At 31.4% G+C, this 15,734-nt stretch overlaps 2 protein-coding genes across 3 annotated transcripts; both read right to left on the bottom strand.

Annotated features, from left to right (window-relative positions):
- Nucleotides 1-779: 779 nt before the first annotated feature.
- On the bottom strand, nucleotides 780-3,941 carry LOC132276042 (E3 ubiquitin-protein ligase RSL1-like). The gene is made up of 2 exons (XM_059777294.1): nucleotides 2,794-3,941; nucleotides 780-1,036 (listed from the first exon to the last, which is right to left on the bottom strand). The coding sequence occupies exons 1-2, from the start codon at nucleotides 3,759-3,761 to the stop codon at nucleotides 937-939; spliced, it is 1,068 nt and encodes a 355-aa protein (XP_059633277.1). The 5' UTR covers nucleotides 3,762-3,941; the 3' UTR covers nucleotides 780-936.
- A 4,852-nt stretch (nucleotides 3,942-8,793) lies between these two features.
- LOC132276041 (uncharacterized) lies at nucleotides 8,794-13,617 on the bottom strand. Of its 2 annotated transcripts, none has more exons than XM_059777292.1 (5): nucleotides 13,461-13,617; nucleotides 11,398-12,299; nucleotides 10,789-10,989; nucleotides 10,055-10,250; nucleotides 8,794-9,296 (listed from the first exon to the last, which is right to left on the bottom strand). In XM_059777292.1, exons 2-5 carry the CDS (start codon nucleotides 12,250-12,252, stop codon nucleotides 9,112-9,114), a joined length of 1,437 nt encoding a protein of 478 aa, XP_059633275.1. In that variant the 5' UTR covers nucleotides 12,253-12,299; nucleotides 13,461-13,617; the 3' UTR covers nucleotides 8,794-9,111. The 2 variants fall into 2 exon arrangements, with proteins under 2 accessions (XP_059633275.1, XP_059633276.1); XM_059777293.1 differs by having other exon boundaries at nucleotides 11,398-12,203; nucleotides 13,461-13,607.
- Between the last annotated feature and the right edge of the window lie 2,117 nt (nucleotides 13,618-15,734).

Here is a 15,734-nt window from a genome sequence, read left to right as displayed (position 1 = left end):
GCCAACCTGTCTTTCAACCTCAACCCATAATCCTTCAGAATTTTTTAATCCTTTACTTTACCTAAGCAATTTTGCAGGCCTCCTGTATTTGTTATAACCTCCCTTTTTTTCCTTCTTTTTTTTTTTTTTCCTTTATTTGATATGTTCCATAAAAACAAATTAAATTTAAAGCATCCCTCTGTCTAATTATTTGATTGAATTGAACCATGTAACAATCCAATGTACTTCCACTATTTCTTCACTTTTTCACACTTTTTTTCTCATTCTTTCAAAATTATCCTCACTTATTATTATATTTTACCTTTTCCGAACTCTTATTTGTGGGTTAATAAGAAATTAATTAACATTATATTTTTGTGTATTTGTAGTCTTTCCCATCTGTAAGTCGCATAAGTAATTTTGGTCTTTGTCATGTGTTAGCCGCATAGGTATTATTTATTTTTACAATCACTCATTCTAATATACATGTTTTTTGTGCACTCCCACACATGCATATGGAGTTTACGTCCATATTTGGAGTCAAAATTAAAACAAAATATTCAACTTTATTAATTTTTTTATTAATTATCTTGATATTTTTAATAATTATATATATATATATCACTTATGATAATTATCAGTACTATATACCTGACATTTTAGATTGTGTGAAATTGTAATGTGAAATTGTAATTTGAATACTTGAATGATCACGAAAGAAAAGTGTCGACACTAATCATATGATGGCAGGAACATCGTGCATTACATTTGCACGAAGTAAGTCTTTTGATCAGAAGAGAAATAAATGCATTTCAAGTATTTATTAAGTCTTTCAATCAGAAGAGAAATAAAAGCATTTCAAGTATTTATTATTTTTCTCACACAAAATGATAAATTATTAATTGCAATCGTTTGCAAAGCGTCACAGCTACAAACATTGTGCACTACTCTCTCTCTCTACACATTAGCATTATGAGGACCACCCCTAACAGAATCGCCATCCACACTACACTTGCACGTGTGTTCTCCACACCCGTAACAGAAACGCCGTCCACATCTGCAAAATCAAATACAAGAGGAATAAATGAATAAATATGGTAAAAAGATGAATATAAACAATGAAAATCATTCCAGGTATATCAACAGTTAGTACTTAGATAAAGAGTTGTGATCATGCTTGCCAACGGGCTCAATTAGATACTAATGTTCTGTTTGGCAGGAGGAGGACAGAGTGGGAAAGAAAGGAGGGGAAGGGAGGAAAAGGGATGGAGTTTTGATTGTTTGGTAGGAAAGAAGAGGAGGGGGGTGTTTTCCTCCAGAGCTACAGGATTCATTCTTTCCAAAGTGGAAGAAAAAAAGGAGGGGAAGGACTCTCCTCAACATTTTGTTCTTATGCATGCATTTTTCCCAAATTCCTTGGATATGTAATGGGAAAGAATGGTGAAATCCTCCTCCTCCTCCTCCTCCTCCTCCTCCTTCCAGTAACCCCAGAAATAGAAATTCTTTTGAGTGGGTGTCATAGGATTAAAAGAAAATGAAGATAATTCATTTTAAAATAAAAATGACGAATATGTATTAAAACTTAATTTTAGTTAATAATATTTGTGCTTATTACATTTGAACGAATACTAGAGAGCCACCAAACGATAGTGATATAGTTTATTATCATCTAAGAAATATGGACATGGATATGGGACCGTATATGCCGTCCTAGAGCAATATTATTTTTCATTCATTAAACTCGGTGACGAAAATTTTTCCAATCATAATAATTAATGAATTATCAACTTTACAACAAGAATCCACAATAAGATTTTTAAAAAATAATAATAATAATAATAAAAATAGTGAGAAAACGAGAGAGTGAGAGATAGTAGTATTACAATGGATGGAGCCGGGCCCATGAATGGAGCAGTAGAGAGTGAAGAACATAGAGGAAGCCAAAAGGAAATCACGAAATGAGACCGTGACATAATTAGCTTTCCAGAGAGATAAACCCTCACTCTTTCGTTTGGAAAAGAATTTTCTTTTTCTTGAATCGTCTTAGATTTCCTTTTGGGAAGCTGTCAACCATATAATTTTAGATTTTTGCTTAAATACGGTGTGTGTGTGTGTCTTATATATATATATATATGGAAGCACGTATATAATTAACCATGGAGAGAAGAATACGTAAATAATTCTTATGTGTTGGTATGAAACTATAATTTGTAGTATAATAACTTCAAAATTAAGATTATATTTGTATCTCTTTTGCATAGTTAGAGTTTAGGATTACGGAAAGTTCCTCAAGCAAATTTAGTGGACAATTGCCTGATGCATTGTAGAGGTACTTTGATAGCTTCAATGTAGACATGCAATGGTAGAGGGCTATGGATCTTTATACTTTTGGAAAGAGAATACTAAGAGAGAAAAACTAGCCTAAGAATAGAATAACAAAGGTTGGAGAAATACAATTTGTTATACAATCTTTAAATTTTTTCCTTGCACATTTTTTTTTTTTTTTGATAAGTAAATTTTTTCCTTGCACATCTCAAATTAAAAATCTTGTAAGTGAATTAAGAGTCTCCCAAACGTTGAATTCAAGTTATTAAGTTATATTAGGGTTTGGATTCCATAATTATAAGTTTGGCTATTTTTTCCTTTCTTTGTTTCAGGATAAAATCACAAATTAAAATTCCTGAAGCATTTTCCTATTAGAAATTCACCAAACAAAAATCGTTACCGATATTTTATTTTATTTTTTAAATTTAATTTTATAGAAAGGTATATGAAATTGAAAAAAAAAAAAACAGAGTAGATGAACAAACTAACCTGCAGTACACATTGTTACAGCCTAGGGTTTTCTCAACATAGAATCTGCAATTAGGACACCGACTCCACCTCTTCTCCTCAGCAAGCTGCTTAAACATAATACCATCCTCCTCTCTCTCATCCTCGTCCATTCTCTGAAAATCCGCGCATTCCATATTCCAATGCCAAGACACCTTACAATCTGCACAAAACCACCTGCTGCAATTGGGACACTGTACCTGGCTACTAACCCTTCCGCCTTCTCTGTCATCATCAATCAAAAGCGCGGAGCAATCGGTGTGGGGACAGTATAATTTCTCCGATCCGGGAATGACCGCCTCGCAGAAAGATTTTCCCCAGCTATCAAACAGCTCCGGTGGCAAAATGGTTCGGCAATACTCTGGTTCCAAAAGCCCTATACAGCGCGAAACAGGGCATCCAATCTGCGGAATGCTTTCTTGTAGCTTTGAAGCCACATATTTGATCACACAATCAGAACAGAAAGAATGTGCACAACCCATTATGAGAAAAGCCTCATAGCATGACTTTGGCTCAACACAAATTTCACACATAAAGGTTGCAGTATGAATTTTATCAGAAGAAGATGATTTAGAATTCCAAGACTCCCCTGTTTCGGTAAACAGCTTATTTTTCAGAGAGGGGTCTTCGTCGCCGTCAATTGGGTCTTCGATGATCGAGGTATTGGGTATTGGGGTTGAGAGAGAGGCCATGATTGCGAGCTGGAGGTCACTTTCTTCATCAGAGTACCGGTTGTGATCAGATAACTGTGATAGATCGTCATCCTCGTCAAAGATGTTTATTGTTGGAAATTTTGGAGTCACGGAGTTCATGGTTGGTTTTATATCGGGTAGGATCGTGCTCGTGCTCGTGCTCGTGCTCGTGCTCGTGCTCGGCTTCTGTGTCGTGTTCGTGATCGGCTTCTGCGTCGTGTCATCGCTTGCGAATCCTGTTGTCCGTCTCATCTCCATCCCTACGCCTGTGTGTGTTTTTTTTTTTTTTTTGGCCTATTGAATTCTGGAAATGTAGACTCAGCTTCCGATTAGTCGTCATTTTATTTTGGGAGTCATCTATTCTCACAAGGAAACTTCCACAGCATCTCCCGATGGGAAACTTAGGGGTTAAGGTTATGTGAATTAGGGTTACGAAAATTCCTAATAGGTACTAGTAGTACTTTTTGGGGTGAGGCATTGACTTCTTCTTTTTTATATAATAAAATTACCATTTTAACCTGCATAAGTCATTTAATGGGCCAAACTGACCCTCTATTTTTTTCATTTAAAACGCTAAATAATTATAATAAAAGATTACCAAAAAAAAAAAAACACACTTAAAGCTAGATATTCAATGACCATTATAAAAACGTACAATAATTTAGACACGTAGAATAAAAACCTAGTCACTATACTTTAGGTTCAAATGAAAAAGAAATTAAAAAACTTCAAACCCCAACTCAAATAAATAACTCGTGACATCTCCCCCTACAACATATTATTGTTAATTTTTTTTCTCAGTTTGCTTGGCTTGGGATTGATAATACAACAATTTAACAATCAGTGTTTTACAGCCACAGCTCTCCTCACGTCTTCTTAGACGACGGCACCCTCCACCTTCACTGCAGCCACCCACACCCTATTTCATCATAATTTAGAGTCGACTAGAGTTTTAGACGAGTTAGGCCGTCGTTTAAGGCCTACTCAATAAGAAGGTCTCAAAATTTTTTATTTCTTTATATATTATTTACCTTTCTAAATTTGTTACTATTATTAAACCTCAACTAATACAGTGATTTAATACTGTGTCAATCCATTCTCATTTCTCTTCTTTACAATTTTTTTTATTTCTGTATATATTATAACTTCCTAATTTTTTATTATTATTAAATTTCAACAAATAGAGATATTTAATAATGGCCCAAAAATTTTCAATCCATTCTCATTTCTCACCTTATTTTTTTATGGGCCCCAATTTTTTTTTTCCTTTATATATTAAAATTAGGACTGCAATTCGGGTGGGCCTAACCCGAAATAACCCGAGCCCGGTCAAAAATTTTGTGAGCTTGAGCAATGTTTTTCTAATTTCGGTTTGGGCTTAAGCTATATATTTTGAGCCCGAATTCAATTCAGACTAGGCTTGGGTTAATATGGATGAAGCTTGAAGCCCAACCCGAGCCCGAAAATATTGTAGCTAAGTTTGATAGTGTACTTGGGATTTATATTTGAGGTTTCATGTTTAAGTCATGGGTGTAGCATTAATTGATCTATTTTTTACACACAAATTCTTCTAAGGTAGGCTCATTAAAATCTCCGTAAAAATAATAGAAGAGGTTAACATTAGATCCTTACTAGTGAAAATTTACAACATAATGTTTAAGTCATGGGTACAGTATTAACTGATTTATTTTTTACACACAATTTCTTCTGAGATGGGCTATTTAAAACCTCATAAAAATAATAGAAGGTGTTAATATTAGATCCTTACTAGTGAGAATTTACAACATACTCACTGTTAATGTGGACCCATAATAAATAAACATGTAATCTTTAATTGCCAAATCAAATATGGTAGGATAAATATTCACTTACCAAATCAAAGGTTGTGATTTTATTACTATCAATAATTTGGTATTTAAAATAAAACGTGTCCATTTATTATTGATTTACACGATGTTATAAATCCCAGGATTTAAGTATTGTTCATCTCCATCCTTATCTCACATTCCCCATATATATATATATATATATATATATATATATATATATATATATATATATCTCAGATTCCTATTTGTGGGTTAATAGGAAATTAATTGATATTATAATTTATATGTGTAGTCTTTCCCATCAGTAAGTCATTATTATTATTTATTTTTTTATTTTTTTGGGACACCTGTAAGTCACATAAGTTATTATTGTAGGTAAAAGACTTTGGTCTTTGTCATGTATCGGCTGCATAGTTAACTATTTACCATCCCACGTTCCAGAAAGGATGAAGTGTAAAAAAAAACTTTCTGAATTATTGACTTTTTGGAATTAATCTTCTGAATAAAAGATTGTTCCTTTAAATTATTAATTTCTTATAATTAAGGATAAATTCATCACAAAAAAATATTTTATTCTTTGTTATTAAATTTGTCATTTTTTATTATATTATTTTTTATTATATTTTTTTCTTATTTAAATATTAATTATACCATTGATTATAAAAATAGAAAAAATAAATAAATTTGTAGTTATCATTTTCTAAAATGATTAATTTATTATAATAAAACTTATTATACTCACTTTAAAAAAAAAATAGTATTAAAAAATATCTTCTTTTTCAAACAATATTCATGAAAAATTAATAAATTACTTAAACAAAAAATATCTTCTTTTTAATGCAATATATTCATGAAAATTAAGAAATTACTTAAATTGTTTCAAAATTTTCTATTTAAAAAATTAAAAGCAAGCTTATGCAAATTTAATGAGAATATTTCATCAAATTAGTATGAATTTTTTTCATAATTTATTTTAACAAAAATATATATATATAAGTGTAATTCAATAAGAAAGAGTATTATGGTCATTTAATGAAAAATAGGTATGACAATGGGGCATTTCACAACTAAATGTGATAATTTAGGAGATTTTATATACAAAACATAGTTCTGGAGGTTATTTGCAAATTTAGACATAGTTTTTTGCACTTTACTCTTCTTAAAATAATGAGGACTGCTAATTGCAGTCACCGCAGTCGCACTTGTAATTAGTTAAAAAATCAACTATAATTAATACATTGATCTTATTTTTATGGAGCATTAAAATCTAATTTTGTAAGACGAAATTACCCTTTTTTGTTTGTTAACTATTATTCTCTCTTCTCCTTCCAATACCTGTCTATATATATATAATATATATTATATATAGCTAACTTTTGTCAATACATTATTTCCTTTCCTTGTTTTTTTTTTTTTGGAATTGTCTTTAAATGGATTCATTCTTTCCTTTTTCATTGTTTTTCTTTTTTCAATTTTTTTTTTTTTTTTTTAATAACCGTGGATGGATTGTGTGCATGTTAAATATTATTTATTTATACTTTAGATGTGAATTTTTAAGACTGTAAATTTTAATTGAAGTAAATTATAGAATTGAATTTTTGAAGTAAAATTGTATAATTGAGTTTAGTTTATTTGTAAAAGATAAAAGTGAATAGTTTAGTAAAGATGTAGGAGAGAAAACTATAGTGGTGATGGAGATAATCACACTTATTGAATTTTAGTTGAAGTAAATTTATATAATTCAGTTTTTATTATTAGTAATGACAAGAGATAAGTGTAATAGTCACGAGATAGTCATATTTTATAGATAAGATGATTTGATGAGTGATGGATAATTATTGATGATAACATAAAATAAATTATTGGTTTTGAAAATATATATATATATATATATATATATATATATACAAATACACAGGAAGAGAGAGAATAAAATCAAAAATATATTGATTATAACTATTTTTATAACCAATCACAAATAGGACAGTGGCGGGCTGCCACTGCAATGAGCAGTCCACAAAAATAATTCTCGTAACAAAGATTTTTATCGAATGATGCGTCATTTATTAAGAGGGACTACAAGACTCTGCACACTACTTATTGGAGTTGGCACCTAAAAAGAGGGACTTTAATCTTATAAAACAAAAATAAAAATAAAAATATTAAAAATAAATAAATAAAAGTATAGTTTTTTTCTAGCATTTGTCAGTTACATACATAGATACGACAAGAGGACAATGGAACACACGTCACTCTCTTATAACCACACTGATCTAAACACGTGTCCACTTCTATGAGCTTAGACTACATGTTACATGTGTGCGTAGTATCAACTTTCAACTCTCTGTGTCAAATTGACCCAATGGATAAGGTGATTAAAAAATTATGTTCGGCAAAAATGATTACAAGGAAGGGATAGAAAAAAAAAAGAAAAGAATAATTTTGGAAGGATAACATAAAATTTATATGGTAACTTTCTTATCTTCTTAAAAACAAGGAAAAAATGGATGAAAAGAAAAGAAGAGACTTGATGTATTATTTTTTATACCAAATTTACCCTTACACAAAACTTGATTTTGGTTTGCAAAACAAGAATTAGAGACCTTGATAAGTTGATTTAGAAAAAATTTAAAACAAAACCCATACATACAAAGTTAGCAATTACAGAGAGAGGGGGGCAAGCTTGAGAGTTGAGAGACAGCGGGCCAACAGCTAAAGCTTGTGAATGGCAAACCCAAACTGGGTTTTGATATTTTGAGCAATTTGAAATGATATGCCGATATAGGTTTTGAACTTCTGATTCTTGCAAACAGATATATGAACGATTCTTGCAAACAGATATATGAACTGATATGCCGATTTGGGTTTTGAACTTCTGATTCTTGCAGACAGATATATGAACTGAAATATATGGGTTTTGAACTTCTGATTCTTGTAGGCTGAAATAATTTGCCCAAAAAATAAAAAAAAATTCCTTGTGGCCCATCATATAAATTATATGGTTAAATCTATAAATTTATTAAAATTTATTATTTTTTTTTTTCTTTTCTTTTTCCAAACATGATTATTATTTTTTCCTTTCTTTTTCTTCATTAATCAACCAAACACTATAAGGGGTTAAAATTATCCTCCTTTCCCTTCTCTTTTTTTTCTTTTCCCTCATAACTAATGTTATCATTTCTTTTCGTTCCCACGTAGCCTAAGAAAAAGCGTCACTTATCCAAAAAAAGTAAAAAGAAAAAAAAAAGAGAGATGATAATAATAAGAAAAACACCCCATTAAGGTAATTTCCATTAGTCATCTTAGTCCTTAATCTTTATCAAAGTCACCCCCGCAACAATTCATGGAAAAAAGCCACATAATGACATAAAGGAGTATAAAGAGGGGAAACAAAAAAAATAACAATAAAAAATAATTGGGTGTAAGGTCGCTTTTAGAGGCAGAACTAAAAAGTCATAAAATTAATGAAAATATACACATTAATATTGATAAATATCACAACCAAAGTCCTATTATGTATAAAGTTATAAACATGTAGCAAGTCCCACTGGGCGAATCCATTTTAGAATAGACTGGCGGGCAATAACTTTAAGAATGGACTTCGTTGTCCAAGTGCAAAGCCATGTGGTTTCAAACACCTTGAATAATGTATTGTACAATTGTAAATCCACGATTGAGATTCTGTACCAACTGGGATATTTACACCATCTAGAGAATTCAGAGATTCATATAGAAAGGGAGTGACTTCACCAGTGTTGCATATTGACGTGAAGAGGGAACTAATACTGAAGTTTGGAATACAGTTCATGAAGGGCAACATACAAAGGCTCAGCAGCGTTTGGCCTGTCTACGGTCCCAATAAGGATGTCCGCCGTGGTCAGATAAGGATCGCCATAGAAGCGTAGATTAGTGTCCATCCTTGTTGCAACAATGTTCCCTTCCAGAGAGACTCCCAAAAATGCACCTAAGTATTTATAACAACACAAACACAAGTCGTTAAGCATAATATCTTAAACTATGCCGTCTACACAGATTACAAAACATTTTTTTTTCCCCGAAAACACATCTAACTTGGGAAAAAAAAGGAAGGGTTCTGTAAGAAACCCAATCCCTTTTAAGTTACCCGAAACACCTTAGTATTTATATATCAGGCAAAAATCCTAAACTATGTTCTCCACGGATAATCCAAATATATACATACAAACACACACACACACATATATATGTTTCAGAAACACTTCTAGCATGGAGAGAAAAGTGGGATTCTGTTCGGAAGTAAATCCTCTTAGTTACCTGGCAATACATCCTCAATTTACCAACAATTCACTTCAAAATATAGAAAAGAAAATTTTACCAAACTAAAATAAATGAGATAGCTAGGCAAAATATAATAGCACTGAGGTTTGACTGAGGTTATACCCCTTGGATAAAATAGAATAGTGAAACAAGATGCATGTAGCTGACCTCAAATAGTTCTAAATACCCTTTGTTGAGTTGCATTTTCGAAAAATCATTAAAACTCTTGTGAAGATGTCCATAGGTATCTTTTATCCCAAAAATAGGGGCTATGCAGTTGGTACCATACATAAATACAATGCTCACATTCATTGTTTGATTAAATGGTCAAATCTAATAGATTTTATCACAGGATAGAAATCCTAATAATTCATAAAACTACAGTTCTGAAATAGGGCAGAAGAAGTATCATCTAGGATACAATACCTTTGCTACAACTGTAAGTATAGCACATGCCGGAACCTTTCTCTCCAGCTCGAAGATCTGCTTCCAACACTCTCCCAACAGGTCCTGCAGCAGCACTGCAACCAGCCCCAAGAGAAAAATGCATGCGACTACAAAATGTTTTCACAGCTTTAGAATCGTGGAGCACAATTATGAAGTCCATGAGCTCACCGCCAACCTATGCAACAAGAGGGCAACAGAAGAATAATCACTTTTTTTTACCAGGAATTTCAAGCAAATAGAATAATCACTTGTTACCAATACATATATATGGAACTTCTTCCAATCAGTGAGTACTAAAAATTTAATCTATATGGAGATTAAATCAACCAATTGTATATAGAAGGTTGATATATCATGGATCCTTGAAAAAGAACATCCCACAAACTGTAAATAAGACACAAAGAATAAACACACAAGTGCAGATGGAAAGAATAGCACAAGTGCAGATGGAAAGAATAGCACCTACATCATATTGACAAAATAAAGACATTCTTCCATGCATCTTTGAAAGGCATAAATATTGTAAAACAGTTAAAGTGTGAGTGCAATTAAAAGTGATGTATGACTTCAGGGAAGATATGGAAAGAGAGCACAATGGATGCAGACTTACAGATATTTTCCGTACTTTGACGAAATGAAAATTCATGTAGGAAAAAATAAAACCAACAGAAACTACATGGATATCAAAATCTTTAAACCGATTATAAGTTTACCTGCGCACCCCATCCCAAACCAACAGAAACTATAGCAGATGGTGCAGACCATGATCCATCTGACCTTCGAGCAACTACCAAACCAGTGCCAATCTTGTATGCAACTAACATCCCAGCTTTAGCAACTGTTAAAATTGCTAAACCTTTTGCTCCTTTCAAAACTGCTGCAGGTATAGACTTCTCAGGATTCAACCTGGCAACCTATTTATTTCAACAAAAAAAAATCTGCACTTAGAATATATATACATTTCATTTTATCCAGACTCCCATACCCATGTCCAAGGGATGTGTTTCCGACACGGGAACTTCACTACGTTTGAAGAGTCCATGTAACAGAGCTTTTGAATTATCTGCAAGTTCTCTCTTACAAAAAACTTTCAACCTTAAAATTGTCATTTCTGGCAGGTCAGTTGTGTACATATAAATTGTGTTTGTGTTTGTGTTTGAGGTAAAGACCGAACAACTTCAATGCTAAATAGATGGTTAGACATCAATCCTTTAATCACAGAAAGTCCAATTATATGAAAAGGCAGAAAGCTGATATTTGTTTCAGAGGAACGCAAAGAATTACTTGTAAAAAGAGATCTTCACCAAGAATGCGAACAATACCTGACAGTAACTCCTCAGTGTATTAGATGATTTATATATCTCATGTTCCATTGACAAACCCACTGGAAGATTCAGCCACCCTCTCATGCATGTCCAATCCATCACATCATGCTTTGCAGCCTGCACAGAATTGCTGATGGTATTGATAAGTACACCTTGTAATGGGTCGAGTCTATCATAACAAGTGTCGCACACCCTCTGCGGATTCCTCTCCCTGAACTTAATAGGTAGCAAGCACCTTCCCTTCGAGCACGCCCTACAAAAGATTCCTCCACAAAACCGACAATGATGTCTCCCACGAGTAAGGGCAGTGAAAGGAGCAGTGCACTGCATGCAAACTGTAGTGGAACTGTCTGGAAGCCACTCTGGAGGATCAGCTTCCAACACTTCTTTGCAAGCACTATAGTTAATCCCATTTAGTTCAAAAAGTGGGGGAGCACTTGGTATGTAGACCGAAGAGTGCAAGACAGTATCTCCATTCTTGGCAGAGCCAAGAAACGAAACATCTGAACTGGAAAAGTGCTGACCTCCACTTAAACTTGAATCTTTATTACGTCCAGTGACAATTGCAACTAAACCACTCAATACATTTTTCAGGTTCACCTCTGGAGATATATTCCGCTGCCTAGAACTAGAATGATCTTCACCAGAATCATATTCTCCATCAACAAAGTCTTCAGATTCTAGGGGAAAATCATATGTATAATCTTCTCGCGAGGCCGAGGGGTAGGGAGTCCGACCTTCTGGCATGGCCCAGACAGAATCACTGTAGTCGTCAATATAGTGGAATTTGCTGTTCTCCTTATCTATATTAGAAAGTGAAGAATATGAAACTTTTCCCTCGGGTATTGCCATAAATTATACCACATGCAGCCAACAACTGAAATCAACTAGATATTACACTGCAAAGAACAAAGTGAATAAACAGTAACAATTCACATCCAATAAAAACCAAATTCTATTCAAAACATTTAACGTGTGTATATATGATTGCATCTGGAATCTGGATTCATGCAAATGAATGCTTAAAGAAAAACCATAACAAAAACAAGTTTCTAGCTAGAAGAATATCAATTATTAGTGACACAATAAAATTTGCCTTTTTTAACCCCAAGGGGTTGGGTCAAGTGGGTAAGTCACTTGGCCCTGGTGCCTCACGAAGCATCCAACTCCTCTTGGATGCAAACAATTCCTTGGAGGTGGGTGTGGAGTACCAACTAGGAAAATAAAAATAAAAATTACTTTTTTCTCTGCCAAACATGCCAAACTCATTTGCCCGAATTTTGAAATAATCACATTGATACCAAATAGTGATTCTAATGAGATGCGAAAGAACCATGGCCTATATGTTTGACATAAGAAGTTCAATAGGAGCCGTACTTGAAATGGCAATCCATATAAATAAATATAAACACGGTCCTAAGATCGGCTAGAACAAATAGATTACCCAAGAGGAATAATCGAACAACATAGTAAATTTAATATAACTGCTCTGGATGGTCCGACACTGAATAAGAGGAGTCTGTCCTCCAGATGGAAGAAGCTTCTCTTTAAAAATAAATTTTGTCCCATCTGCTAGAGCTTGAAGAATTCCCAACCACATGTTAAGTTTGGGAACTCTGGAGGAGCTATTTTTTTGTTGAAGGTTAGATTTTTACTATTTATTTGCAGCATTGAGCACAAATTCTATAACTATTCTGGTTTTTGGTAAAGAATTAAATACAGGCATTAAAGCATACTGCATAAGTCGTCATATGCATACGCACACATAAGAATTAAGAACATAATAGAAAAGATTGAAATAGCACCACCTACCGTACAAATTGAATTGAGAGCCTTTTTTTTTTTATATAATTTCATCAATTAATTGACGAATTGGGTAAAAATAAATATTCATCATGGGATGCAGTTTGTAAACCCTATCGGGAGGCCATGATCGTGCTCTTGCTTTCAAATTAGGGTTTCTGCGTATACCGTTCCCTCCCTCGAGGGTTACCTCTAACCAAGACGATACAAAAAAATAACTTGCAGAGGAATGATACACACAGAAATTAGATGAATACCTCTTTGTTTGCACGAATTTGTGATGATCTTTGATTTCTTCAAGCTATAGACATTAGATGGCTATAGCTTGTATATATCAGATAACCCGTCTTCGGTCCAAACAGTCGTACGGAGATAAGTATATTATGATGGCGTCTACGGAATTTTCGTTAATTGCCCTAGCTACCTTCTTGAAATTTATAATTGTATCCACCCAAATTGACATATTAACTCAACATGCGGTGCTCATGTTTGGTCATTTCTACTATTAAAATCGTGCATAAATTTACAGTAAAATTAAAAAACTTTCTAAAACTAATAAAATTTATCAAATTACTACCAAATTCATGACTAAAGGAGTTGTAGAATTTACAATTTAATATTTAATTAAATGTAAAATTATTATTTTAAAATTTTAAAAATAATATTAGGGACAAAAAATTGGTCATCGTAAAATAACACAACCCATCTAACATTAAATAATATTATTATAAAGGGTATTTTTATAATTTAAAATAATAATTATAACTTTTAATTTAATACTAAATAGTAAAGTCAAATTTGACATTTTACAATCCATCTATTTTAAAATGCTAATACAGATTTAAGGATAACTTGATAAGTTTTGTCAATAAATTTTTAAATTTTACTAGCATTTTATACACGATTTTAAAAGTAGAAGGCACTTTTATAATTTTAACACCCTGAAATTTTATACAGTTGTCTAATTAATTGTGTCATATTTTTTAAAAAATTATTTAAAGTATAGTAGTGTTATTATGATCGCATTTGCAGAATTTTTGTTAATTGCCTATTACTTTTGTGAGATTTATAGTTGTATGGACATATTAACTCGAGGTGCTTTGTTCATGTTTGGCCACAATCATCATTTACAATTAATTAATTGATTAATTAATTTTTATATATGTATATTTTTATTATTAATAAAAAAAACTCGCAAATATGATGGCTATAGAACTTATCAAGTTGACATATTAACTCAACATGCGATGCTCATGTTTGGTCATTTCTACTATTAAAATCGTGCATAAATTTACAGTAAAATTAAAAAACTTTCTAAAACTAATAAAATTTATCAAATTACTACCAAATTCATGACTAAAGGAGTTGTAGAATTTACAATTTAATATTTAATTAAATGTAAAATTTTTATTTTAAAATTTTAAAAATAATATTAGGGACAAAAAATTGGTCATCGTAAAATAACACAACCCATCTAACATTAAATAATATTATTATAAAGGGTATTTTTATAATTTAAAATAATAATTATAACTTTTAATTTAATACTAAATAGTAAAGTCAAATTTGACATTTTACAATCCATCTATTTTAAAATGCTAATACAGATTTAAGGATAACTTGATAAGTTTTGTCAATAAATTTTTAAATTTTACTAGCATTTTATACACGATTTTAAAAGTAGAAGGCACTTTTATAATTTTAACACCCTGAAATTTTATTACAGTTGTCTAATTAATTGTGTCATATTTTTTAAAAAATTATTTAAAGTATAGTAGTGTTATTATGATCGCATTTGCAGAATTTTTGTTAATTGCCTATTACTTTTGTGAGATTTATAGTTGTATGGACATATTAACTCGAGGTGCTTTGTTCATGTTTGGCCACAATCATCATTTACAATTAATTAATTGATTAATTAATTTTTATATATGTATATTTTTATTATTAATAAAAAAAACTCGCAAATATGATGGCTATAGAACTTATCAAGTTGACATATTAACTCAACATGCGGTGCTCATGTTTGGTCATTTCTACTATTAAAATCGTGCATAAATTTACAGTAAAATTAAAAAACTTTCTAAAACTAATAAAATTTATCAAATTACTACCAAATTCATGACTAAAGGAGTTGTAGAATTTACAATTTAATATTTAATTAAATGTAAAATTTTTATTTTAAAATTTTAAAAATAATATTAGGGACAAAAAATTGGTCATCCTAAAATAACACAACCCATCTAACATTAAAATTTATTATTATAAAGGGTATTTTTATAATTTAAAATAATAATTATAACTTTTAATTTAATACTAAATAGTAAAGTCAAATTTGACATTTTACAATCCATCTATTTTAAAATGCTAATACAGATTTAAGGATAACTTGATAAGTTTTGTCAATAAACTTTTAAATTTTACTAGCATTTTATACACGATTTTAAAAGTAGAAGGCACTTTTATAATTTTAACCCTCTGAAATTTTATTACAGTTGTCTAATTAATTGTGTCATATTTTTTTAAAAATT

The sequence above is a fragment of the Cornus florida genome, unplaced genomic scaffold, assembly GCF_030987335.1.
Source record: "Cornus florida cultivar Cherokee Brave unplaced genomic scaffold, ASM3098733v1 CherokeeBrave_3.0.0_Hap2_Chr10, whole genome shotgun sequence".
NCBI classification, from domain to species: Eukaryota; Viridiplantae; Streptophyta; class Magnoliopsida; order Cornales; family Cornaceae; genus Cornus; species Cornus florida.
The sequence above is the reverse complement of the archived record's forward strand: the minus strand, read 5'-3'. Positions and strand labels throughout refer to the sequence as shown.